The 26,625-nt window shown below is 45.0% G+C and overlaps 2 protein-coding genes across 5 annotated transcripts in view; one reads left to right on the top strand and one right to left on the bottom strand.

Moving 5' to 3' along the window:
* Positions 1-3,121: 3,121 nt before the first annotated feature.
* Positions 3,122-23,714, top strand: LOC146176430 (uncharacterized). 2 transcript variants are annotated; one of them, XM_084582763.1, is made up of 6 exons: positions 3,122-3,350; positions 4,075-4,147; positions 4,912-5,033; positions 7,757-7,885; positions 12,568-12,672; positions 23,257-23,714. In XM_084582763.1, exons 1-6 carry the CDS (start codon positions 3,243-3,245, stop codon positions 23,383-23,385), a joined length of 666 nt encoding a protein of 221 aa, XP_084438889.1. In that variant the 5' UTR covers positions 3,122-3,242; the 3' UTR covers positions 23,386-23,714. The 2 variants fall into 2 exon arrangements, with proteins under 2 accessions (XP_084438889.1, XP_084438890.1); XM_084582764.1 differs by having other exon boundaries at positions 3,135-3,350; positions 4,052-4,147.
* ps (RNA-binding protein Nova-1-like protein passilla) overlaps positions 23,428-26,625 on the bottom strand; it is a 33,200-nt gene continuing 30,002 nt past the window's right edge. For all 3 annotated transcript variants that reach the window (XM_084582759.1, XM_084582758.1, XM_084582760.1), the window contains one exon: positions 23,428-26,311. In XM_084582759.1, coding sequence (XP_084438885.1) covers positions 25,100-26,311 — 1,212 coding nt within the window. In that variant the 3' untranslated portion in view covers positions 23,428-25,099. The remainder of the gene's footprint in view (positions 26,312-26,625) is intronic.

The raw sequence follows: 26,625 nt of genomic DNA, 5'->3' as shown, positions 1-26,625 counted from the left end.
AAAAGCTACAGGGCAGGAGTCATGCTGCGATAATAATCGGGCACCGAACAGAGTTTGTTTACTTCCTGTCGGCGCGCGTGTTCGCCGTTGCAGTCAGCTGACGCCGAACCGCGGCTGACAAACTACACCACAGCGCACAACTACGCAGTCCCCTTCTCCTCATCCCCTTCCTTTTTTTTTTCTTTACAATCGATCGTTATCTTTCACGAAGGGGCATCATAAGTCAAAAGCAAGAGGAACCTAAACACGGAGGTTTCAAGGTTCGGGCAAGGTGCACGAGAGAGTTTTCCTCCGCAACGACCGGAAGACCGCTCTCTGCGATCTCGATTCTGAATTTCTAGTCTTTCGCTAACATCTCATGCCCTTGCTGCGGTACGGATATTATGGACCCCGAGCTTGAAAAGCGACTTCGGCGAATGAGTACCGAGATGGGACTCGACCCCCACAAGTACACGCCGTTGAAGAATCCGCTGCTAAACCCCGACGATGATAGTATACGGCTTATATGGGTGCATTGGTGCGTGGGGTCGACTAGCATAACATTAAAAATAATAAAATCCCATCGTAAGCTCGCCACTGGTTTATTTTGAGCAGTGTAGTTCACAGTGATCATGACAAATCTTGCTATATGCATGCCACAACGCCGAGCAAGATCGCCTGAGTTAAAAAAAAGAAACAATCCACTCTGTACTGTGATAACGCGTCTAAAGCTAATATTATCACAATCTTTTCATTTTACACTTACCGGCAGGGTTGGAAGAAACAGCGTTGGTACCGCTCCTTCATGCAGACTCAGTCTTGTCGGGATCCCCAAATCGCGAACCACATATCCGGGTAAAGCAAACGTAGATAAACGCTGTCTTCACCGATGCTGGCTATCCGATGATCTGTAGCCACGGTTTCCGGAGGGTGGCGTTTTGAAGCACTTGATGCAGAATGTTTTTCCTGCCGTCACTAGCAATACCTTCGCAGCCAGGGACTGCACACTGTAACAACCTCCCGCTCATGTCCCGTCAACAACAATTCAGCGCTTCGATAACTGCCTTCGCGAACTCAAGAGAGTGACCAGTCTAGCCCAGAACTGTTCTGCACCCGTCGCTCACACTATGTAACACAAAATCGAAGATGAGGTCAACGCCAGGGATGTATAGCGTGGCAACAAAACTTTCGCGAGTTCGTGCCGAAGGGCGATGACGATGAAGCAGACGACAAGAGGCCCCCGGCGGCGCGTCGGCAAGCAAGCGCGCCAAAACGGAAGTTGCGGCGTGCGGCGCTAAGCAAAAAAAGTAAAAGCGCAGATGCGTCAGTTGTGACGTGGCAGTGGGCGAGGCCTTGGAGGAGGGTCAGCCTTTGCGCGCGCTAAAAAGTTGAAAAGAGGAGGAAAGCCGCGAAGGCGCAGATATTCAAAATTTGATTGCAAATAACTCTGCTTCCAAATGCCGCATTTAAAAATTTTTTGCGGGAACGTTATCTTACATCGATATTCTTTCACATACTAGGCATAGGGAAACTGTATCGCTAAGGCTGTTTTGGGCCCCTTTAATCCTAACTGGTCCAACTGATTTAAGGAACAAATTTCCAGTTCATCCCATTTGGTTCCCAGTTGGATAACAATAATCCCCAACTGGAATTCCACTGGTATCAACTGGGAATTTGTTCCTTAAACCAGTTAGACCAGTTAAGATTTTCACCTGTCGTTTCCGACTGCTGCTGCAATTGCTAGCTCTGAACTGAGAGCACGGGCCCCCTTCGAACCTATCTACGCGTGCTGACTTAATTTGCTATCTTTCCCTCTCGGCCTTTGGATGCAATAAGTATAGCTGAAAATCACGCTGAAATTTACGAAATGTAAGAAAATTTCCAACCATCAAAGAAAAAAAATTGTCTGTTTAGGATTAATACATGCCATCCCCGTATCATATCCTAGCGATCGAGGTACTCGGCTGTCTCGTCACACATACATTTGCTGGTCACCGTATGGTAAACGCTAAGCGAACATTAGAATGAAAAAAAAAAAGAACAAAAACTTGTCGCAAAAGGTAGTATATGCTACTTATCGATAGAAGCCTATACTACGTTTCATTTGTACTCACGTGAGCTCATATGCGAACTTTTCAGACTGAATGAGAAAGTATATGCGGCGTACCTGCAGTTGGGAATTATTCAGTTTTCACTAGGGCGATCCTCATGTCGGAAACCATAAAATAAACGCTTCGACACACATTTTTGGACGCCTAGGATGTGAACCATCTTACGACCCCGAGAAAAACCGGTGTGACTGGGCTGTTAAGTGGTAGCGGGGTCGCGGAAGCAGCCCCAATACGGCAGCAGCCTTCACCATTCCGTAAAATCGTCTTGTTCTTCTTCTGGACCGATCGAACGGATGGTTCTTCTCTGTTTGTAACTGCAGTAGATCGCACACGCTTTACCCCTCTGAGTTGTGGTGAAGCAGACAGGGCCCAGACGTCCAAACACAGCGGTTTAAAAACAGCTCCAGGGAAGCGAAGGTAAACAACGAGGAAGTAATTATAGCTGTCTCGCAGAGCTGGCACGATATCGAAAGAACGAGAACCAAATAACTAACTTATCCAGCGCGTCACTTATCGCGGCAACTTTCGCGAGGTCCCGCCGGGGTGGAACATTGGTTAAGGCACTCGACTACTGTTCTCAAGGACGCGGGATCGAATCCCGGCCTCGGCGGCCGCTTTTCGATGGAGGCGAAAAGCAAGGTGCCCGTGTACTGTGCGATGTCAGTGCACGTTAAAGAACCCCAGGGGGTCGAAATTTCCGGAGTCCTCCACTACGGCGTCTCTCATAGCCTGAGTCGCTTTGGGACGTTAAACCCCACAAACTAACTTTCGCGAGGTTTCTGCCGTTTTGTGCAGAAGTTGGAAATAGCAGCACTGTAGCCCTAAAGAGATGAGGTCAACGTCCCAGCGTAGCATAAGCAAACATTTTCGAAAAATTGAAGTACATATGGCCGATTGTATCGTATATTCTACCCTGCCGACGGACGCCTGCCATACGTTGCTTCAGGGTAAATAGAAACTAGTCTGAGTTTTTACATCCAGTTGGAAGGATGGTATGATAACCATGATAGCTCCTTACATCTCTCCATGTCTTTATAAGCGAGCTGCGGAAGCGGTTTGGTTAGAAATTACATTACAGAGTTTTAGAAATGTTCTCGTTTGACAGTTGTAAGGTTGTAAGGTGACCTGACAAGTTAATAGAAAAAAAAAAACATGGGCTCTTCGTGTCAGAGGTTTTCCTCACTATTCGAGATGATGGCAGCTAGCGGGCTGTGTCCCGTATCTTCCGAGATAAACGTTCTGGATGATTCAGGGCCCTGTGTGAGTACTACAACCAGCTTCAACTTTCGGGGTGCTGTAGTGTTGACTTAGCACGTCAGCGCGTTTCTGAAACATCGACTATTTTTACCCGAGAGTGGACTAGCTTAGTGTAAATATCCCAACGCTGATGTCTAGGTTACAGCCGTAGCTTGCCGGTAGTTTTGCCTTATGTGGGTCAACGTCCGTTTCGAACGTTGACCCACACACTCGTGAAGCGCGCATCGTAAACACATTAAGCGTTAATAAACTAAACAAGCTGTAATAGATTTGGCACTTAGATCGCATGACTGAGGCACTGCACAGTGTGACGGGCTATCATTGTGTGCGCCGTGAAGGCTCAGATTCTTTTTAGCAATACCGCTTTTGCGTCATAAAAAAAAAAAAAAAATACTTTTAGCCACCCGGCTAATAAATCGCTACCAAAAAATAGTCTACAATGTGCGCGTGTCTTTCGATCACCTCGCTCCGATAACGACCTTAACTGTGAGCTCTGATTATATGCCAATCAATGTACTGCTTCCTCAACAATGTTCATTTTAAAAATTCTGCCGCTTTTCTCGCTTATCTAAAACGAATGTCGATTTTCAGAATGCAATTTTTTTTTTCTCGCTCATACATGTTGCTGGGGTAGCTTTTTTGTATGATTGACCGTTAATTAATTTTTCGGTTCTTGTTTCTTTTCTGACAATACCTCCTTGCAGTGCTTGCCCGTTTTTTAATGCAGGATCAAGGCCTTTTAGCTGTACTGCACCAACTTGAGTCACTGGTGACAGGAGATCTAGCCCCAACTTCACCAGGTGAACCCTGCAACATTACGTGGGGCTTTTTCTTTAATGAGCAATGTATTTGTCAGGGACATTTAAGGTACCATAAAGAATATAAACTCTTATTCTGTTGGCTGGGTAGCAAACCTAGGGGCTGTGATCAATTGCAGGATTTCGATCCACAGTGGTATTGCAATTAAGACACCTTCTTGCCTGGCATGAGGTTGCAGTTCACTTCTCAGCTCGACATGACAGTCATGGCTATGGTGTGAGGGTTATAAATTGTTCTTTGACTTGGGTTCTCTCCAGTTGATGTCGTCGTTATAACAGCTCAATGTTAGGAAGGCTAACAAGGATGCTGATGTTCAGTTTAGACAGACTCAGTATTAAGGATAGCTATAGATCAAACCATAAGTGTGCTGACTATTAATGCCTGAGAACTCAATGTTTCTGATCTGATAAAGCTCCCTTCCCCGCATTCTCTCTTAGAAAGATTTATGTTTTTTGCATAAGGTTTGACTATTGGAAAACAGGTGCTCCCTCTGGATATCAAAAGGTGCAGTATGACAACATGTGATCCTTTTCCGTATGTATGGGTGTGTGAGTGAATCTTACGAAGATAGTGTATTGCAGGAATTTAATTCTCAATATTACAGCTTTTTTTTCTGGCAGATTCTGTTTTTTGTATGTGGCACATTTTTCTTTTCACCGTGTTAACTTTACATTGCCATCGTCGTTCTTGTTTTATGTTCAGGACCTTGGAACAAAGTGTCTCTACATTGTGTTGCACATTGCAGAGTTCAAGCCATCATCAAACTTTGTTGCCATGCTGGTGATCGGCTGGCTAGTGGCACGAAGGAATGCACTCGAGATCCTCCTGGAAAGAGTCATCTCTCCAACAGGCACTGTTGTACCAAAGGTGAGATCTGCCAGTATACACAGCTCATTTTCATTTCAACTGTGACTGCTAGCAGCCTCTGTATAAGCCACCACAAAAAATAACAAAAATGTTATTTATCTCATTGCACGATCATTCATGAAGCATAAAATTCTTTCTCTGTGTAGCGTCTGCATTTGCGAAACCCTGAAACTTTTTAACAAGGCACTGCATGGTAATTACTTATTACCGCAGATAGTACTGGCTTACCTGGAGAGCGAATCCGATGACCTTCCCTTACCTTGAATGCTGGCACTGGGGCCAAGGAACTGCAATTAAGGAAGGCCAGTCAGAAGAGGCCAAACATTTTTAGAGAGCAGCTTTTATGCGCCCGTTTGGTGGTTGAGTTGCGTCGCCATTGGAGTCGTTGCCGGTGTAACTGAGCAAAAGAGATTTACAAGCCAAAAAAAATTTGTTGGAAGAGAAAAAAGAGCCTCAAGCTTTATGCACTTCCTTGTGGGTCTTCTTTTTCATCTTATGAGAACTTCTCTTTGGCTCGTGAGAAAAATAAAGGGTGCTTTGTAACATCACGTACATACATACAAGCTCCTCTCAATTCCTCTGCCTCAACGTATCGTAAAAACACATACGAGGCTGCACTCAAATTTCGCATTAGAAAGTATCATAATCATCCTTAGAATTTTTTTATGTGTCAGTTTGTTCCAACAGGTATTTTATTAACTGGGACATACTCCAGCAGTATCACAGCTGGCTGGAGGCGGATATAGCTGGTGATTATTTGATGACGCTTCTGTCATGCTCTTGACTTGACATAATTTGGCTGATTATGGTGATTACAGTGGAAAGTATGACAATGATGTTATTAGATGACTTGTTTATATACTGCAGGCGATTTGAAAATTTGGAAAAACTGGCTTCACAGATCTCTTTTACGGGCGCCAAGCCATCGACACAATTTATTTATTTTGCTAAATGGGAATATAAACTGACTGTGCCAGAAATAACTTGAAGTCAACCTAAAGCCAAGGGTGGCTTTGTTGCAAAGTGCGCAGTAAGCTCGGTGGTGTGAGGCCAAGTTCATGTGGACTGGCAGACTTAGCAGACATTTTATACACAAAGCTTGAAACAAGCTTAGCGGAACTTTTGTTACAAGCATTTAAAGAAGATGCTGGCATTGAGAGCGGAAGGCAGCCTGGTTTTAGCAGTTACTGTGATTGGGCAGCAAAGTGTATATTTTTAAAATAAGCATAACGTAGGTGTTCTGTTAAGGCGGACAGTCACCACTAAATGCAAAGACCTTTGTGTGCTGTGCACTGTCAATAAACATAAATAATCCCAGATGGTCTAGTTAATCCGTAGCCCACCACTAGGGTGTCCTTCATAGCCCACATGCTGATTCGGGACGTAAACTGTATATGCCCTGCAAATCCATACATTTCAATTCTACTGTTTCATTTTGTTTAGTAATCAGTTCTGAAATTTTGTCTCTTATCGCATGGGAAGCCTTCAATGGGCTGTTTCTTATCTGCAGCTGCACTTTATGTGGTGCAGTGAACTTAACAAATTGTATATGTGACTCTACTGCGTATCAGCGCTGTGTGGTGCTGTAGCATCTAAGTTCATAAAGGAAAAGAAAAGCTATTGTTCATTTTTTTTCTCCTCCTCTGTGGAGAACACAACAGTGACAGTTCCGACATGTGAACTTCTAGGCGCCTCTGCAGCCTAGCATTAGGTCTTGTGATCACACTGAGCACCGTTTTGAGAGTGGTCTCTTTGCAGCCCACTGGAAGGACGTTCTGATTGGCAAGTGGGTCACGCTGGAAGTTTCTGTTATGGCATATTACGTCTGTGTGATTCATTTTGGAAATAGCTCCGCGTTCAGCCATTGTTCTTTTAGGGAAAATTAATGGTGTCTTTTCCTTTGACTGTGGCGAATTTTGGCCGACAACTGTTGTGCAAATTAACTAAATAAAGCATCAAGACAGTGATGTTCAGCAGCAGAGAAAAAAGTATAGGATGGAAGCTAACCAGTGTAATGCAAGACGCTAAAGATTGCCCTGCTATACATACAGCATATCACAGAGTGAGTCTTCAATGTGCTATTTCATTTAATTTTTAAAATGGATGTGCTGGTATCTTTTAATTTTTGTGTTCGCAGTACTGCAGTTACTGGACTCTAAAATCTCTTTTCAAGTGAAATGAATTTGTATTGTTCTCTTGAAAGCAGTTTAATTTTTTTTTTCTCAGCCTCTTTTCACTTTGTTGTACTTTTTGTTATTATTATAAGCATGTCCAAGCTTTTGTCAATTAGGCTTAGTTAAGTGTACAAATATTGACAGCTCATGTGAAGCATTTGATTACTTTTTTTCCCCGTCATGTGGCAAATCGCTATATGACATTAAGCTGCATGCCTCTGCATGACCTGTACAGCTCACAAAAAAAGCTATAGTAAGTATTCTACATTCACTGTAGTGGCCTCTTTCTCCTCCTAGGGGTCAGAAAGCAGCTGTAGTGGGATGAAAGCATCAAATATGCATGTTGCATTAATAAAGTTGATAGTAGATGAAACCCTGTACTACATGCAAATTGCCCCCTGTAAATGTTTAGGCAGCACGCCCTGCAGTGTATTTAGCCACACAGGAGTAAAGGCACTGCTGACAGCAATAATTTGAAAGCACATCATTTTGAAGATCTGCTCTGGTACTTCTTTGCTGTCCTGAAATCACATACATTGTCTGCTGCAGAAACGAGAACAACTGCACCAGTCCGATGTGATCAGCCAGGATGTCTGTCGCCTGGCCTGGTGTCGCCTGCACCTGAACCTTAGGACCCTCGGGGCCACCTTGCAGCAGCATGCCTACCTTCTGCACAGGGTGAGTGCTGGTGGCACTGGTGTTTATGGTCTCATTTCGCAACAGTGCAATCCTGGGGAACTTTGTTGGCCAAAATCCAGAGAGATTTCAAGGCGCTGCCAGTTATTTAGAAAAAGAAAGCGAATATTTTTCCATCTAGACTGGTACATACAGCATGTTGCTCAATTACGTGTGTGCTGTAGAGTTCCTCTTTCAGCTAAATTGCTAAATCCTTGCAACTCAAATTTCGCACAGAAATGGTATGTGGCTGTCAGTATTTTTTTATACCAAATTCAATTGGGGTGCTTGCCTGGTTCGATCAGAAGAAGTCGACTGTTCCCATCGTATGCGGCGGCAAAACAAGACAAGCTGCTGCACCTGCAATAGCACTGGTGGTGCCATCTAGTGTTGCTTGGAGCAACTTTGTTGCAGGAAAGGAAAGGCATCATTGGGCGGAAGGTTATTACAAATAGCACAAGATGGCGCAACTAGTGCCATCGCTGAGATAGCAGTTTTTCTTGCTTTTTTATGATGGGAACATCCGACTTCTTCTGATCGAATGAGGCAAGTACCCCAAATGAATTTGGTATAAAAAAATACTGACGACCAATTGCAATTTCTGTGAGAAATTTGAGTTGCAAGGTTTCAGCAGTTTTGGCTGAGAGAAGCATTCTACAGCATGCACGTAACTGTGCAACACGCTGTAGTCTGGCCTTAATAAAGCCAACAGGTTTCGCAATACGAAGAAAGAACTTGATTTTGAGCTGGCGTGTGCAAGACATTGTGTACAAAGGCTCGCGATGGTTGGAGATTACAAGCATCGGAAAAACATGCAGATCAAGAAAGTTACGTGTACTACCGGTGACAAAAATCTGTGTGAAAATGGCCAATATTGTGCTACCAAGCTCGTTGTTCTGGTATATGTGTTATGTGTATTAGGTGTTTATACACTCTTTTCTAGTTGGCGCAAAAAAAAAATCTTATTTGTGCTAGACAAAGTGTAAAATTTGGCTAAATTGAAAAGAATTACTACTAGATGTGTATCTCACACCCTTAGGAATAGCTGTGGTTGCACTGTGTTTACTGTAAGTGTCTAACAAAATGCAAATGAGACAGTTGTATTGGGAGCAGTAAATTGAGAACATTTTACTTGAGGGATCCAGGTTATCAGTAATGTAATAATTGGTTCACAGGAAGGAAAAGGCGCAGTATAACTTGTTTCAGTGGACACCTGAACCGTGCTGTAAAGGAAGGGAGGAAGTGAAAGTGGAAAGAGAGGAAGAGGAGCTAGTAGTGTGGTTAGTTTTTATCCTTTTTGCCTTAAAGGAAGACTGTGGTATGGATGTGGCAATATATGTTAGCTGAATTTCTTCTCCAGCAGCTACTATTTAGAAAACAGGTTATTGAAGAAAGAAAAGAGTGCGGTAAGTTTCTCACTTCTGCTTGACACCTTAACTGCACCCCGAGGAAAGGAACGAAGAAGAAAATAGAAAAAGGAAAAGGAGAGAAATAGGCATCCTGAAAGGGTGGAGGCGCTGTGGTGGTCTTGCCTGATTGACTAACTTCACAGTAAAGAACAGTGTGGAGGAAGGATATGGGAAAGGATGACCATAGCCAACCAATTGGTTAACATCTTCCTCATTATAAACGCAAGCTGGTGTGTTTTTGATACTTGGCCCAAGGATGCTGGTTTGATCCTGGCTGCAGCAACTGCATTTCAATGGACACAAAAAGGTGCTCGTGTACTGTGCAGCGTCGGCATGTTAAGAGGACCCCAAGTGGTCAATATTACTGGAGCCCTCCATTGTGCATCCTTCATAGTGGACGCCTCTTTTGTGACGTTAAAACTCATGTATCATGCCATACCATAATGTTTTAAATGTTTTAAATAAAAAGACTGTCTTTAAAACATTGCAGTAAGGTAGCACAAGATCTACTGTCAGTACTACAATCGAGCCTCGCTATAACGAGATGGTGTGCACATTTGGAAGCTGCATTAGAAGCCCAGTGTGTTTAATATGTCGCTTTTACAGAGTAAAATTACTTTACAACGTAATATATAACAAATTGAACCTCAGTGTCTATTTCGCGCTGAGCATGTTTGCTCGTGATAACTCCCAACATATCTGTACTTGATTGGACTTTGCAAGACAAAATCACCGAACATAACCTGCTCTGTTGAGCACTTGCTTATATCATGCCTCAAGCGTGATCTGCATGAAGTGTCTCTCTGGTCAATTCATGGCCTTTGGGACCTAGTTTTAGGCTCCTTCTCCTCCAAATATTGCCTACTGAACAGTGTCATTGGAGTTCCCTGATTTTCCAAGTTCCTTGTTGTGTGTGGCTTCCTGCACCTCTGAGTCTCTGATTACTGCATCTCTGGTCCCATGTTCATGTGCAGTTTTGGTTTCGTTTCCAGACTGTGGTTGCACTTGACATGCTGAACAATATGAGCACTGTGCTGTTCTCATGCGACCAGGTGGGGAAAACGAAAGTGCAAAACAGTATTCGTTGTAGAGAAAGTAACCGTAATCAAACCATTGAGTCTAATGTGCGCAGTCTCCTCAATGCACTGCCGTCATGTGGTGAAGTGTTTTGGTTCGTGTTCTTGGCGTTAATGCAGGGAAAATCAACGCCTCGCACCCTCTTTTACGGTGGCCCGTATCAGCTTTAGTACATAGGAAAGGTGTTGAATATTTTCATTGAGCTTCTGCCTTGCTTCTGTGATGTTACTACTGTTCCCCTGTTTTAAGTCTTGAAGCCTGGGTATGTTGTGGAAGAATTAGGTGCTTGTTTTCAGGGCTGACATATGAGGTGTGACACAAAAAGAAGAGACTGGTTCAATAAATTATTGTACTCACAGAATCAGTTCTCTGTGACATTATCACCTTCAAAGTAGTCGCCTTCAGCATTCAATCACTTCTGCATTCGGTGCTGCCACTGCTGGTAACAGTTCTAGAACGAGGTTTTTGGAAGGCTCTTCAGGAGATTCTCTGTTTTTGCCTGAACCTCTTCAAGTGTGGTAAAATGGGTTCCCTTTAAGCAAGATTTAACTTTAGGAAATAAAAAAAAGTCGCATGGAGCCAAATCAGGTGATTAAGGAGGATGCTCCATCAGAGTAATGTTTTTGCTGGTCAGAAATTGCTTGACAGATAGGGCCATGTGAGCGGGCGCATTGTCCTGGTGCAACAGCTATCCGTCACTCCACAAGTGTGCAACAACGTTAGCTCTTGGGCCAGTTGGTGCATGTTGAACCTCCTTGTTCTTGTGTACGAGTCTGTGTTTCCGCTGGCACCTCTGTGATTAAGTTCCACAAGTGTGACCTTTTTTTCTCTAATTTTTTCACGGTCTTTTTAATACTCCAATGTAGTAGTGTTGATTAACAGTCTGACCACTGAGAATCCACTCAATTATTACAATTCCATTCTTTTTTCAAGCCACAAACATAGTCTCGTTTTTTTTGCATCGCACCTCGTCAAAGGTTAGTATATGCACATTTGGTGTATACGTCTTGAAAGCTTCTTAATGCTCTTTGGCTGTGCACTACAGGCTGGCTTGCTACATTGTCTTTGGTGTATACAGCGGAGAGTTAAGTCTTAGCAGAGGTTGCATACTGCTATGATGAAGCAGCAAGTGCATCAAATAATTGGCAGGGCCACTTTGACTACGTTGTAATGAGATGCAGCTTACCTGTGTTGCAAGAATGCACATGGTGCATGGAAATGGCCCTGCACCATATTTAGCAGTGTCAGAGAGAAGGTACCAATAAATATTAGGGGTGTATGAATATTGAAATTTTGCAATACGAATATTAAAAAAAAAATGCCTTCGAATATTGAATCAAATGGCAGTGAAGAAAATAAAAAATAAAAATTGTTAAAACTTTTTTTCTTGTTTATTTCGAAGAAATTCACGTGGTATTTGCAAATAAAATAAACTAGAATTAGTACAGAGAAGTGTATACCTTACTGAAAAATCTAGTATGAATTTCATACAGGATTCCGTATATCAAATTTTTGATCAAGAATGACTTGCATGACACCAGTTGGAGCTGCATAGCTGCTGAATACAGTCGTAGTGTCATATAGCTGCTGCATATAGTAAGCTCTTGTTAATTCGGCCTTCACGAGACTAGAAAAAAAATGTCAATTAACTGAAAACTCTAGTTATCGAATGGGCCTAAAAAAACTTTTGCATCGCAGTAATTTTATCTGATGAACATCTGTGTGATGTATGTCTGCATTTGAGATGAAACCAAAGTGAGAATGACATTTTTACCCTGTTTTGTCAAGGGGTTTGCTTTGTGCACACTGTCGACAAGGCCTTTTTCACAAAAGGGTAGATTTCTCTTCACGAAATGGCCGCGTTGCATATTGAGGATGCTTCACTGCACGGCTGTGAAGCGCGAAGTGCGGGGAAACTGCTGTCAGTTCGAAAATTTTCTCTGCATTTGGTAATTTTTGAATTTTTGGAAATTTCGAATATATCAGTTTCTCAGATATGAATCAAAATAGCGAGCATATTCAATTCGTATTTATAATCTGGAATATTCACACTATCGCTAATAAATTATACTTGCACGGCCTGAGCAGGCTGTACAAGCCCTGAATGTTGTCATGACGAATGATACCCGAGTTTCTATGGTCCCTTGGATAGTGGGCACTCGAAGTGATTGACTGTTTTTGTGTGACATTTCCGTGCAGGCACATCAATGGCTACCGCGCAGTGGCCAGCAACAGCAGCTTGCCCTGAAGGCTTACATTCGCTGGACGCGTGAAGACCAAGGCCAGTTGTGGCAGGCATTGCTGGTAAGCCTCTGGTCGATGGTGCCTCCCATCTGTGTGACCTTGGCTCACGAATATGTCACAGCTGGATGTTGATAGTATTGGAGTCAAGCCTTCCTGTGGTTACTCAGTCATTTTCCATTTGACCAACTGGCATTCGACACTAAGATGCGTATGAAACAGAGGTGTACATTGGTAGTAAAGTGTTTAATTTATTTCCTGCACCCTGAGACTGCTGTACTGTGTTAATTAGCATTCACTAAATAGTTATACTCCTTCTAGACTGATATCTCATTCATGCTGTGAGGGAAGGTAGTGTAAGAAGGAAGAAAAAGGTTTTGTAGTGGAGGGGGAAATAACTATTTGTGCACTACATTTTAAAAACTTTTATGTTGTGAAATTGGGGACATTTGTGGGCCATTGTGGTTTGAGGGGAGGCAGTTGGCTCTGTAAATATGCCCTTGTGTTCTTAGAATGATGAAGGCTTTGAAGAATTCAGTGTTGTGAGTTGCGAATACTGACAGTTCAGGGAAGTAGCCTTTCTACCATTGTACTTCATACATGTATGCATGCACATGCCCTGTCTGTATTTTAAATTTATGTTAATACTTAGAACTCCTTACGCACAACTTGTTTGATTGCAGTCTTAGCTACTGCTGGGATGTAGTGTGCTGTGATTTCAACTTATTGCACTTGTAAACGTTTGTGACAGTTTTAAGCTCGTAGTTTTCAGCGCAATGGTGCAAAAGATATGCAAGGTAGCTTCAGGAAATTGGCTTGGCTTAAGCCCACCAACTTTTCTGGGTTGGTCGTTGTTGTCGCCATGGCCGAAACACTACTGAAGAAGATGAAGCCCTGAATTGACAAGGAGGCAATAATTCCTCCGCAGGCTAAAAGTGAGGCCTTACGTGCATGAAATTTCCCACGACCTCAAAATGATGGCGAATTAGCATAATGTGCCACTGGTATTTTCAAACCTTCACAAGCTTGGCCAGTTGGCCTGACGCATCAGCGGTGAAGACGAAAAACGATCTAAAAAGAGGCATGGGCACCGTTTTGTGGAATGTGCTACAGGCATTGTGTGCATGAAATCCCACTGATGTCTGGCAGATTGTGCATCGGGCAGACAGAGGGCGTCGCATCAACAACCGCCTCAGCTAGCCCAGGCGGCACAAACCACCGGCCCAACATTGGTACGACATTGACAATGCACTGGTCCTATGATGTGCCGTATATTGCCCACCTAGAACCAGTATGAACCTGTATGGGCCAATAGTTTGTGCTGAGGGATGGTGCCAACCTTGTTATGCACTGCAGTACTTGCAAGGATTGTACAGCAATGTTTTCCGGCTTGAGGGTTCTGAGAAAAAGCAGATTGAAAATCACACGTGTAACAATAGGGGTATTTATATTTAGAAAATTGATTGGAAAGCTGTTAGCGACACTTAAGTTCTACTGTATGGCACAGAAAAGACGTTTCTTTCAAAGTTTCTGTCTGCGGTAAAGGTTCCATGCATTGTTTCTTTCTTCCTTGCACAATGTGGCCCTGAACTGACCTGAGAGTATTGCCTCTAAATAAACAGTCGTTAGGCAGCGCTGTCGTCGTCCTTCTGCCTTCCCTTCTTCCTTTCTTTGGTTTTGTGTCGTTGCTCTGAATACTGTGAGCTTGTCAAGAACTCTACATTTAGGACAGTCTGCGTGGCATTATTCGGAGACAGGCATGCGGTAAACCCATAGGGGCTGAAACATGGAGGCTAACCAAGAGGGTTTTATTTAAGTTGAGGACAATGCAGAGGGCTAGGGAACGAAAAATAGTAGGGGTAACATTAAGAGATAGGAAGCATGCAGAGTGGGTCAGAGAAATAACTAAAGTTACTGACATTCTAGCGGAAATCAAGAAGAAGAAATGGGCATGGGCAGGAAATGTAGTGCGAAGAGATGATAACCGATGGTCGCTTAGGGTAACAAACTGAATTCCAAGGGAAAGCGTAGCAGGGGGCGGCAGAAAGTTAGGTGGGCGGATGAGGTTAAGAAGTTTGTAGGGGTCAAGTGGATGCAGCTAGCACAGAACCAGGTTAATTGGAGAAATATAAGAGAGGCCTTCACACTGCAGTGGGTATAGTCAGGCTGATGATGATGATGATGTGGTAAACCAGTTTTAAGATGGCTTGCTTGTTTTGCATGTATCAGTGTTTTAAAAGGGCATAAAGTCTGCAGATATGTTTACGTAACTACTTCATAACCTAAATGAATAACAGAATAACTTTAACTGGGACCACAGAAGCAGGTTTAAATCATGACATATGCATATGGAGATGTAACAGAAATGGTGTAATTAATCATCTGAGAGGACTAGGAATTGTTTTCTGGCCAATCTTGACGTGTTAATAACAAGTATTATATATATTGTATGCCTGTGCTTGTGTGTGTGCTTGTATCTGCTTGCGTGTGTGTGTGTGCGCGTGAAATACATCACATGTCCCAGCTAAAAGTAAATAAAGTGTTAGAAAAGCAAAACCAATTGAGGGACGTTGAGAGTTGCACGCTTAGTAAGCAGTATATTTTTATTTTGCAAATTTTTTTAACAAGGGCTAATTGACTATATTCTTAATTACTGGCTTCAGGAGCACTGCCGATAAGAGAAGTTGTCGATCGCCTTGAAAGACAGCTTGAAACCACAAAGCTTGGCTGTGGCAGTGGTGCTCAGATGGTAGTCACAGCAGGAGCAAGCTTACAATAAAACTTTGTTGATGTTTTCCCAGTTTATACGATTGCCTCGTTCATGCGTCCAAAATGAAGAACCAGATTTGCAGCATCACTAATTCGACCTGGTGGCTTCTCCTTAGTGCTTAGGTGATCCGGGGCAAAGCATACAAATTAATAATAAAAATAAAGTGTCCTAATTTACGAGAGGGCAGTTTCCGCGGAGACGTGTCATCAAAAAAAGAAATGCTGCGTCTTCATCCATGAAATAATTTCCCTCACTGCATCAGTGCTAGGGGGCGAAGCATTAAAAAATTACGAGAAAGAGATCCCAACTTTCCATTTCCGTCGACAGACTGGGTGTGTTGCTGATTTCAGGGAAGCTAAAGCGTAAAGCAGAAGTGAGCTGAATTTTTTGAGAACTAAAAAAAGAGGAGGTGCTCGCAACTTGTGCAAAAAAATACGAACTGACATTTTTATGAAGCGGAATGATCAATCATTGTTTTTGTACCTCGGTCAACATTTACATTCTTGAATTGGGTGCTTTGACCTTATGTCTTTCCGGGTCTTTTACGCTTGTTCTGATTCTTTAAGAACATGAACAGGTTTGAGCTTTCCTGACTTGTGATTTGTAAATCTTGTCTGGGCCTGAAGGAAGTACCAGATGAAGGGCACAAATGCGTCCAAATAAGGGTAGGATCTACAGTACGGTTCACTGTCACCCATAATGATGTCATTGTCTAGTTTCCCCACACTGCTGCAATGCTATGAGGAGAAGCCTGAGAATTGTCGCAAATTTAATAGTAGATTACGTCATAACTTTATATGGTAGCGCGAAACCATTTCATGAGCTTAATCTACAACTTCCATATATTGTAATGCGCGCATCTCAGGAAATTGTCCAAGAAGCCTTTCAGCTTCCCTTTAAAGGGTGTGGTCTAAACACTTTGCCAACTGTTGCCACCGACAACTAGTGAGAATGGTCGGCATTATGCGCATGCGCTTTGTGCGATCCTCTGTCGCCGGCTCTCGGGAATGCTTTGTAAATCGTGACATCCATAGTCTCATGTTCCCTTTAACAGTGGACCGTACTGTACGTCAAGTAACAATCTTTGCCATGGCAGGTGAGCTGTCAGGCTAAAATGCATCCTATTTTGGGCTTGCAGCATTTTCTGAAAAGGACAACCTGAAGTGCATGTAGCTCCTTCATTGCTGATTGCATGTTGGCAAGCGGTGCGTCTTGGTGTGGTGCCCTTTCATTGGTGCGAAAGCACACTAAGTTCTCCTTTGTGTGGATTCTCGATTTTCTGGTGATAAGCGCGGCTCTCTTCACAGAGTTTGAGACAGGTGTAGGAAGGTTGTACTGCTTACTTGCTGTTGCCGAGCCTCTTCTGTGGACTTATTTATTTATGGTGCTAAGTTTGCACACGGCATAAAAGGTTGTACCAAGGAGCAGCATTACAAAAATGCATGCGCAATCTAGTCATGAGTAAAAAATCACTTAAACTGCTAGCATATAACTGCAAATGGGGCTCATTAGTTGGCACAAGTCCTGCCTTTTGGAGAATAATATTGCTCGCAAACAAAGTTCCTCTGCATGTCTATAATGGATGGTGCACAGTGGTGTCACAAGCGGGTACTTCACAGTGTGTGGATTCGCCCGGAGCTGGCATCCTCTCACTGAGCCACTGGTGCCAAACCGTAGGTGTCAAGGCCACTTCGACTCTTAGCCGTCTCGGAGACATGCACGCTGCCTGAGGGATGCTGAAGATGTCAAATGCACCAGATGTGGATCTGGGGGCAAAGAATCATGGAGAGGTTGTGACACATCTGTTGCACGAGAAAGCTCACATGCTGCGATGTTAATAACATCTGTGTTGTCTTTAACCCAGTGATTGAGTATAGGCACTGGGTAAGGGTGAGAAGCAGCATGTATAACCTGTGCGCCCCTAAGAGTACCGCAAACTTTCTTTAGATGCTTCATGGCTTGTGAGTGAGTCATTATGTGAATCTCTTTTATAAAAAAGGGTCGGCAGGTAATGCTTCTATGGCATATAAGGTCGCTTGCAGTTTGAAGGCAAGGTAAGGTCTGGTATCAGTAATGTAGGTTCGACTGCTGGTCAGATCAGTGTGCTGAGCTTATAAAAGCAGTTGAACCACCTGTTGGAGTTACGGCTGCATTTGTGTAAGGAACGCAGTCATTATGTGTTGTGCAAGAAGCCAGTGGAAATGGTGGTGAGGAGAACTGTGGCTTCTTGAGGAAAAGAGGCTTGGTAGAAGTAAGGCGTCACTAGTCCCATGGAGGCAGCTGATGCTCGAATGAAGGACGAACAGAAGCTCTTCTTCCTCTGTTCGTTTCTTGTTGGGCAGATAATCCTGCCAGTGTGTTGAGGTCGGCGTACTCCTGGAGCAGACCTCGAGGCAAACGACTCTTATGGCTTGGAGCAGATGGATAGGATTTGCTCGAGGCAGTTCTGTAACGACTCTCATGGCTTCGTGGTTGAGTGTCTAAAGTGTGGACCATTGTCGTTTTGTTTTGAAACTGAAAGTTTTTGAAACTGTGCCTGGTATAGGAGCCGAAATTGAAAAGCACAAACAAGTCGCTGAGTGGTATCTGAACGGGCACCACCAAAACAATTTGCTATTCTTCAGATGAGTCCAAGTGTATTTATAGTACTCCTGTGCACATCTGACAACCAAACTGTGCCTTTTCCTGAAGAATGAACGTGCAGGCCCAAAACCTTAGTGTGTTCCACTTCAGGGAGTGGCGTATTGTCAATAGTGAGTGCAAATGGAGTGGCTTTGAAAGTTCTGCGGCCAGCTTTATTGCCCACATGGATATAGCATGTTTTGGAAAGGTTGAGGGATAGGCCAGTGTAGGTAAGGAATTTGTGAAGGAGATTGATGGCATTTTGCTGGGAGTCTTGCTGCACTGAGCGGTTTGTAGACCAGATAGTAATGTCGTCTGCATATGCTAACACTCTAACATTAGTAAGTGCAGAAAGGCTATGTACGAGAGGAAGGAATGCAATATTAAATAGAGTTGAGGCTAAAACGGAGCCCTGCAGTACTTCTCGATTAAAAATAAAATTCCTGTTGGTTTACCATTAACACGGATAGCAAACGTTCGATGGGAGAGGAAAGCATGAATTACTCTACAAAGCTGCAAGGGCATTTCAAGTGATGACATAGTGCTGAGGATTGCTGCATGGAGAATGTTGTCGTAGGCCTTTGTGATATCTGTTACTACGACTGTGCGAATGAGACGGCCGTGAGGTGAAGAATGTATTACATCATTGGCAAAAGGTGAATACTTCGAAGGTGAAGGTTGTGTGAACTTGGGAGGGTAAAGTTGTGGGCTTAGTTGATGAGGCATAATGACTAAAAGCTGCAGCATACAGGGTAACGGAGGCAGGCGACAACACAGGGCACTGCCGTGTCGCCTTGTTGTCTTCTCTTGCCCAGATATCAATGTTAAAGGTTTCAGAACATTAAGGTAATCTGGGGCACACTTCCAGTGGCAAGAAAGAAACTGTGCATAGGTGGTTTGTCATGACATGATGCCGTTTTTAGCGTGGTAGTGTTAAAGGCCCCATTCACCAAAAAATCCGGCGCCGGAGTTGTGAGCAAAAAGTCATGAGCCTGGTGCTTTGGCAGGAGCTGCCAACTTGGACCGATTCTCCTTTCCTACAGGAGGGTGATATCTCAATTAGCCTACTAGGACCCTTGCATTCTGAGAGAGACACGTTGCCCGTTAGCCACGCAGGCACAATCATACAGCCTGGTCATAGCCGGGCTTGTGGGTTGGTAGCCTATGCTGATGTGTCATACCCTTGAAAGCATAACTTAAGTATCCGTAACTTTTTCAGGACCAGAATGCCATTAGGGGATTTAGATAAGACTGCTGCTTTTGAATGAAACTCTGAATGACCTCCTGCAGCAGCATCAGCTTAGCTTTTTATGTCAGTGTGGAAAAATGAAAGAGAAAAACAACTCTGAAGCAACTGTGAAATACTTTTGCTTTTTGCTCAGAGCATAGAAATATTAGAGTTACAGCATTACAGCATTAGAGGACTACGAACACCGAATACATCAGTGAACATGGATAGCCTCGTGGATTTGTTCGAGTTAGGTAAATAATTTTTTTTTTGCTCTTTCCTTAGATTGTTTTGGTTTCAAATCAAAACATGGCTGCGATAGTGTAGTCAACTGGCGGCAACGTTGAGGCGTCATGCAATAAAATTACCGATTGATGATCAGAATACCAGGCTGGTGTATGAATTAAGGTGAATACAAATGACTAAAGCAGAGTTTTTACAGTCGCATGACCCCAGTGTTTCATCTGTGAAGTCATGGCCACAGTGGTGGTTATTGAAATGGAAACGGCTTCAGGCAAGAAAGAACTAAATAATGGATTATTTAGCGAGCCCAGGTTAATTCCTCGCATACCACTGTCTCGTGCAACAATTTGAAAGAGACATTTAAGTGTGTGTCCTTACGTGTTTAATTGGAGGACAATGGAAGAGGCCTCGTCATGGGGTGGAGATAGTTGGTCTTGCGACGATGCTAATTTAATGGTGAAAGTTCCTAGAAAACGTCTATGTAAGGACTCACTTTCAGTGCCACAAGAATTGCACGGCTCTGCACGTTGTTCAATTTTCTCTGCAGCAAGCTAGTTTTCGAACTTTAGCATCACCACAGTGGTCCGTCTTCCTGCCCTCTCTTTGTTGCGGCGTCTTTTGTGCAATATGCACAATATGCACGGTTTTACGGTGGAGGATGAATTAAAATCCGAGAGAACTGTGGAACCTACACTGTGCGAAAGCCTGAGCATTGCTGTTGCACACGGTGCATCACATTTTCTCTCATTATCATTATCAACTAAAAGCACCTCATTACCATTGCTGCTTCCATCGTTATCACTATCACTAACTGCAGCGTCATTGCCATCACTACTGTCGTCCTCACGCTAGAGAACGAGCTTCTCATGATTCCGGACGTGGCGCAGTTGGTTAAAGCACTCTGCTGGGGATCCGAGGGATGAAGGTTCGATTTCCGACGGAGACAAATTTTATTTTTCTGATGATCGACGGGTGGAGCGGACACTTCCTGTCCACAGTTTCTGCGGACGCCACTCATGAGCTGTTAAATGCTTTCACATTCAAACACGCTTCTCTTTTCGTTTGCATTGTATTCCATATACCTGTTCTTAAAGGGAAGCTGCAAAGGGAAGTTTCGAGCGGTTGAATGACTGTCTTGCATTTAAAGCATGCGAATATCTTGGCACTAGCATTTGAAACAATGGCGCAATTAGCGATTAAAACCATGACGGCTGTCAGGCTTCACTGCACTGCATAGCGACGGGTGGGGGATGCATGATGACGTCATTGACGGTAGCGGTACGTTTCCTGCATTGACACATTTGGTTTGAATAAATAAAAACAAGGCTTCCGAAAACAAAGCCCTAGAAATGTTGATTACCACCGTCGGAAAAGGCGCAGCAGGACGAGGGTGCAGGCAACGAACATCGGAAGTACTACCGTCCGTGATGTCATCACCGAGCTTTTCCGCAGAACTTCAGTGCTGTGAGGAGAAGCTTGAGGTTTAATTGTAGATTACAGTATCAGTTAATGCTAGCGCAAAAACACTTCACATGCATTACCTACAGCCTATGTGACAAAAAGTAATAAAGGAAAGCAATTGGCGGTATGATCAAGGCAGTGCATTCTGCGGCACGAATGACATTTTGTCTTGAACCTCGTCGCTATGCACAAATGTGCCTCACTTGAAAAGTGGAGCATTTAGTTAGATGCTTCAGAGGTGAATGTCTCGATTCAACGTAGTACGCAAAAGTGGTGGAAAAATGGCGTTTTCCGATGAAGGTGGGCATTGTCAGCTAGCTTGAACGTTCAGCCAGTGCAGCGACATCTGCCGTCACTCAGCACAATGGAGTCATTACTACAAACAAAACGTGCCTTCCTTCAAAGGTAGATGCACTCGAGCAAGCTGAACGTGGGATTCCATTTGCACACAATGCGCAGCTTGGAATGCAAGCCATGAGCTCAGCCATTAGTGAAAGGAACTTTTCCCTGTTAGCCGTGTTAGCATGCTCCTCCAGTTGCTTGCAAGGCTGAAGTATACTGTAGTTGCAGGAAACTGTGCTGCGTGGAAATGGCACCAACTAATATGTATGCCTTGCGTGGCTTGAGACCATTGTTTTCGAACCAATGCCACGCGAGAGGCTTTACACTCAATAGTTTTGATATCTTCCTGGGGCATATAAAAAGTGCTTTGCAAAAATGATCTGCGATGCCAGGATGACAAAGACTCAAAAGAGGCATTACAGTGATTAGCATATCTTTTTTTTCTTTTTAGTGACTAGCGATGGGCTGACAAGATGGCAGTGGTGCAGGAAGCTTTGGTGCATGACAGCCTTAGTCACTTATGGCATAAAAGCCAAACATAATTCTACGAAATAATACTAAAGCTGCTTCACACATTTCTTGCCTGTGCAAAAAACTGGAGAGAGTGTTCAGTTTTTTCTGCGTGAAGGGTTTTGGTCTTTACAGACCACAGGTTGTAGGGCACAGATGTGTCACAGTGCGTCACAGATGCCAGCAGCTGTCATTTGACCTTTTGCAAGCCATGCATAGCATTGTCACGACTCTTCCTTGCCTTTGAACGTCAAGTCGGGATCAACGACTTCAAAGGCAACCCGTATTTATGCGGTGAATTGCCATTTTGAGGGCATTAACCTTGAAAGAAAACGAAACTACACCAGCAGTGTGCAGTCAATTTTATCAGAGTGGGCCGGATGTTCAAAGCTCTATTGCAGTGCACTCTCTCCATGAATATTCAGTAGGTGCAGAGTTTCATTAAAAGTAAAAGCACAGGGGACAACTGCAACAGATTACTGTTCCCAATAAAAATTGATCCTCTGGTTTTTTCCGCAATGTCGATGTCTGCAAAGCAGCAATAAGGCACATTTATCAGCGAGAAGAGTGGATTCGGATACCTTCTTGCCAGCCAATTTAAATCTCTATCAGAAACTACAGGTTGCGATAGCTTTGTAATTAACAGGAGCATAGTGCAGCCTGTGTGTACAGAGCCGCCATAGTGGAGGGCTCCGGAAATTTAGATCACCAGCGGATCTTTTAACGTGCACCGACAACACACGGTGCATGGCCACCTTGGTTTTCGCCTCCATAGAAAAGCGGCCGCTGTGGTCGAGATTTAATTCCGCGTCCTTGGGTTCAGTCTCCAATTGCGCCAATGAGCAACTGCAGTGGGATCACTGTCTTTAGAATTCGGCTATCTACACTGACCAACTTTAACCCTTTAAGACTTTCCACTTCCAGTCACTCAAGTGCAGTTACCACTCATTACAAGGTGCATGCGGTGCTAAAGAGACCCAACCAAATGTCACAAAATGTCATTTGGTCCCTCTTGACAGTTTTGTAATTCACCCAGTCAACATCGACGGTTCAGATCAGTGTCCGAATAGTTGCCGAAATCTGCACTGTCCACAAATACGTAGCATTCAATATGCACACTCGTGACAGTTCCGTGTCAGGGGAGCAGTGGAATAACTGCTGCTAGTAGGATGGGCAAAAATCCTCTGTTCTGAGCACAGTTCTGTGAACTTTGGTGTGTTTTCTATCTCTCCCACGCATCCGGGCACAACAAACAAAGCTTGATAAGCACTAACATAGCAAAGATGGTGTTATCCGATGTATGGCGGAAGCTAGTCAACACAGATATGATATGCAATCTGTTCGACCTATAGCTCACACTAGCAACACAAGTGACAGCAGTAAGATGGAAATGGACAAGGTGTTACGGTAGCATGTTCATCCTGCACCACAGTACACATAACACTTTCTACTCTCTCTAAACTTTATGCAGGAACGACACCCACATGGGTGTACAGAGCTAGGCCAGTACAAGGATCAGCTGCAACACCACCTCGATGGCGGGAAGGTCGCAGAAAGACTGAAAAGCCTCGCCGAGCGCCACCCGGGATTCTGGCCTTAGTTGCTGCGGACAGCACAACTTGGGAGAGACTGAGACACTCTATTCAGCAGCCTTGCTGCATGCTTTCCCTTTTTTTCTCTTTATTCTCCATTTTATTAAGTGTTCTAGCAGTGATACAACAGTTTACAACAATAAAAAAAATAATGGTTTGCAGCAGCTCGTGTAATTTTTTTTTCCCTGACCCCGCTTGTAGACAAAAAAAAAAAAAAAAAGGGTGTGGTGGTGGTGGGCCTTGCGGCCAGCTCTGGCGCGCCCTTGTTCTCACTTGTGTGCTCCCATGTGATGAGAAGCGCCCAGGCAACAACGTCGTGTTTATTGTTTTTTTTTTTCTCTCATTTATTTGCGGCTCGAGACTAGAGGCTCAAGGGGCACGTAGAGGATCACAGTCCCTGCCCTATAAGTACTGCCCTTCCCCGCACCATCTGGCCCGAAAAAAGTTGGTGTCCCAGTCAAGAGCCACAATTAGAATATTCCTAGCATAGAATGTGCAAGCAACAACTCGGGGGGGAAGGGGCAAAAAGGGGGAAGACGAAAGAAAACTGAAGAGATGCTCACAAAAAATGTTCATGCAACCCTTGTTATGTGTTAGGAACAAGTAAACAAAAACATCATGGCAAAAATTGGAAAAAACGTGTCTAACAGAAGCACTTGCACCTAGTGATGGCAGCCAACGGCGGCGGCGGTCACGGTGAACTCATTCGCAACGACGCGCGCGCGGCACACGGCACACCGTGGGTTCAACAGTTTCTCGCGCATCATCGGGATGCGTACGCACAGAAAGAGTGGCGCCACAAACACACACACACTGCGGCCAACAGCGGAAGGTGGCAGCGGCGGCATTTTCTTTAAAAAAGTTGAAACAACGAAAAAAAAAAAAATTAAAACGAGGTGCATTGAGGAGGGGGTAATGGTGGTGGTGGTGGTGGTTGTTGCCCCCTCGTCGAGCACAGAAAGCGTCATCAAAATTCATTATGTTAACATCGGGCTCTGCAGCCGCGATTTCGAAGGATGAAAAAAAGAAAGAATAAACTGCGGCCCTCCCAGCGTTGAGGAAAAAAAACAACAAGGCCCCCTCTCTCTCTCTCTCAGCAGGCACAGGGACCCTGCAATGCACACACACACACATCCATGCACACAAACACACATACACGCGCAGATGCACACATTGGGAAGAGCAGGGCTTTCAAAATAAATAATGCTATGAGACATGAGCACGCGGGATACAACTTCAGCAGGCCTCTCCCCGAGAGTCCGACTGAGCGAGCACCGACCCCCCCATCCCTGCTGCTGCTACAGCCGAACGGGGGTTTCTTCTCGGAGGGGGGGCCAACACACCAGGAGGTCTTCTTTCTTGTCTTGACAGGGCGTTGCATAGGTGCTACTGCTTGTTCTTTCTCAGGAGGGGGAGGCGCAACAATCCACAGCGGCCATCAAGAGAGAAACCTTTTTTTTTCCCAAGGCACACTACGACGAGGAGAGAAGAAGAAAACCCAGCGAGGCACGCGCACCCGAGTCCGACGTGGAAAATGGCCCACACTTCTGCACCTGTACACACCCAGACATGCGTGTAGTATATATATATACATTATGTATATTCCGTATGTTATATTACTTAACTACTTTTTTATCATCACATTGCAACATCTTCAGAAAGAGAAGGGGAAGGGGGTGGGGAGGGTCAGCCGAGAGAGAGAAAAAAAAAAAGACCTGCCACCTAGCGCAGTACCCCGAGTGCATTCTGCTGTGACCTTTTGGCTTCTTCCTCCGCGATCTGCTGCTCAATCAGATACTGGGCCGTGGAGACGGCGTTTGGCGTGCCCGTGATGCTGACGATGCGGTTGCGTGTGCCCGGTGCGAATGTGCCCTTCTTGGAGATCTGGATGGCGGCGCCGCTAAAGCGCTGGATCTCGACCAATGACTTGCCCCCCGGCCCCAAGATGGCCCCCACAATGTTCTCCCCCACTTCGAGGTCTCGCTTGACGGCGTCCGAGCACTTGTCGGCCGCAGCCGAAGGTGGCGGTGACTTGCACATGGCCCCGCCCGAAGGGACCAGTGCGGTGCCCAGTCCAAACGAGTTGTTGTTGACTGGCATGGTGCCGGCGCCATTGTTGGCCGCACCGGGTGAGCCGAGCGCGGGCGAGTTCCGCCGGAACGGGTCGAACACCATATCGCTGTGGTAGCGCTCGGAGCGGGGCGAGCCGAAGCCACCGCTGCCAACGGGGCCGAAAATTCCCGAACTGCTGGCAACCACCGGTGGCGTAGCGTCCATCGGAGACGGTGGGTAGACCTGCTGTGGTGGTGGTGGCTGCGGCGGAGCTTGCCCCATCATGGCCCCGTTGGCGCCTGCTAGAAGGGCGCCCAGGCTGGACCCCAGCACACCGTACGTCGCTAGCGTCCCCATGGCGGTCGCGATGTCAGCTGTCGCCTGCTCGGTGTATCCGTTGCTACGCAACACTGCCTTGACGTTCTCCAACAGCTGGGCCACATTGGCCCCCGGGAATGGGGCAGCTACCATCGATCCCGCTGCACCACCAAAATTGGCTGTCGGGCTGAGGCTGTTGAGGCTGCCGCTCGAGCTGTAGCTGGCCGACGAGTTGTTCACCGTCGAGTGCACGCTCGATGGGTTGGCATACGGGGAGCCCGTCGGGTTGAAGTTCGCAACGGGCCCAGTCACCTCGGCATAGGAGACGTGCAGGCAGCTGCCGCTCTGCGGGTCCTCCACGATCTTGGCCAGGATCATATGACAGGCCTTCTTGTTGTTGTCCATCTCGCCAATGACGGTGATGCAGCGCTCGGCCAGGGCGTGGTCCTTGGACTTCTGCGAGATCTGCACGTAGGCGCCGCTCTCCTCCTTTATTTGCTTTATGTAGCTGCCCCCCTTGCCAATGATCATGCCCGCCGTGCTGTTGGGGACCAAGATCTTCACCTGCAAAATGGGAGCATGTTGTGCTGTGAGCTCGGCTGCACTTTGGTTTTCAGGGACTGAAACTAGAGTTCACAATAATCAGCAGCAGCTCCCATCGGCTGTACCACACTGCCTCTTTCTCAGTTATGCCTGGCCTAGTCTGTCTAGCATAAGTTCAAAGTGCAGTATACCAGCACAGAATGTAAGGGTTTGATAAAAGCTCCACAAGACAAAAAACTCCGAATTTATTTGCACAAAGCTTTGGCACATATGCATGATGTTCAATTTGAGTTACTAAACTGCATACACAAGCTACAGTACATAGAAAGCAGACC

This window comes from Amblyomma maculatum, chromosome 10, assembly GCF_055883805.1.
Source record: "Amblyomma maculatum isolate TAMU_Amacu chromosome 10, ASM5588380v1, whole genome shotgun sequence".
In the NCBI taxonomy this organism is placed as follows: Eukaryota; Metazoa; Arthropoda; class Arachnida; order Ixodida; family Ixodidae; genus Amblyomma; species Amblyomma maculatum.
Note: the sequence above shows the minus strand (reverse complement) of the source record. Positions and strands in the feature narration are given on the sequence as shown.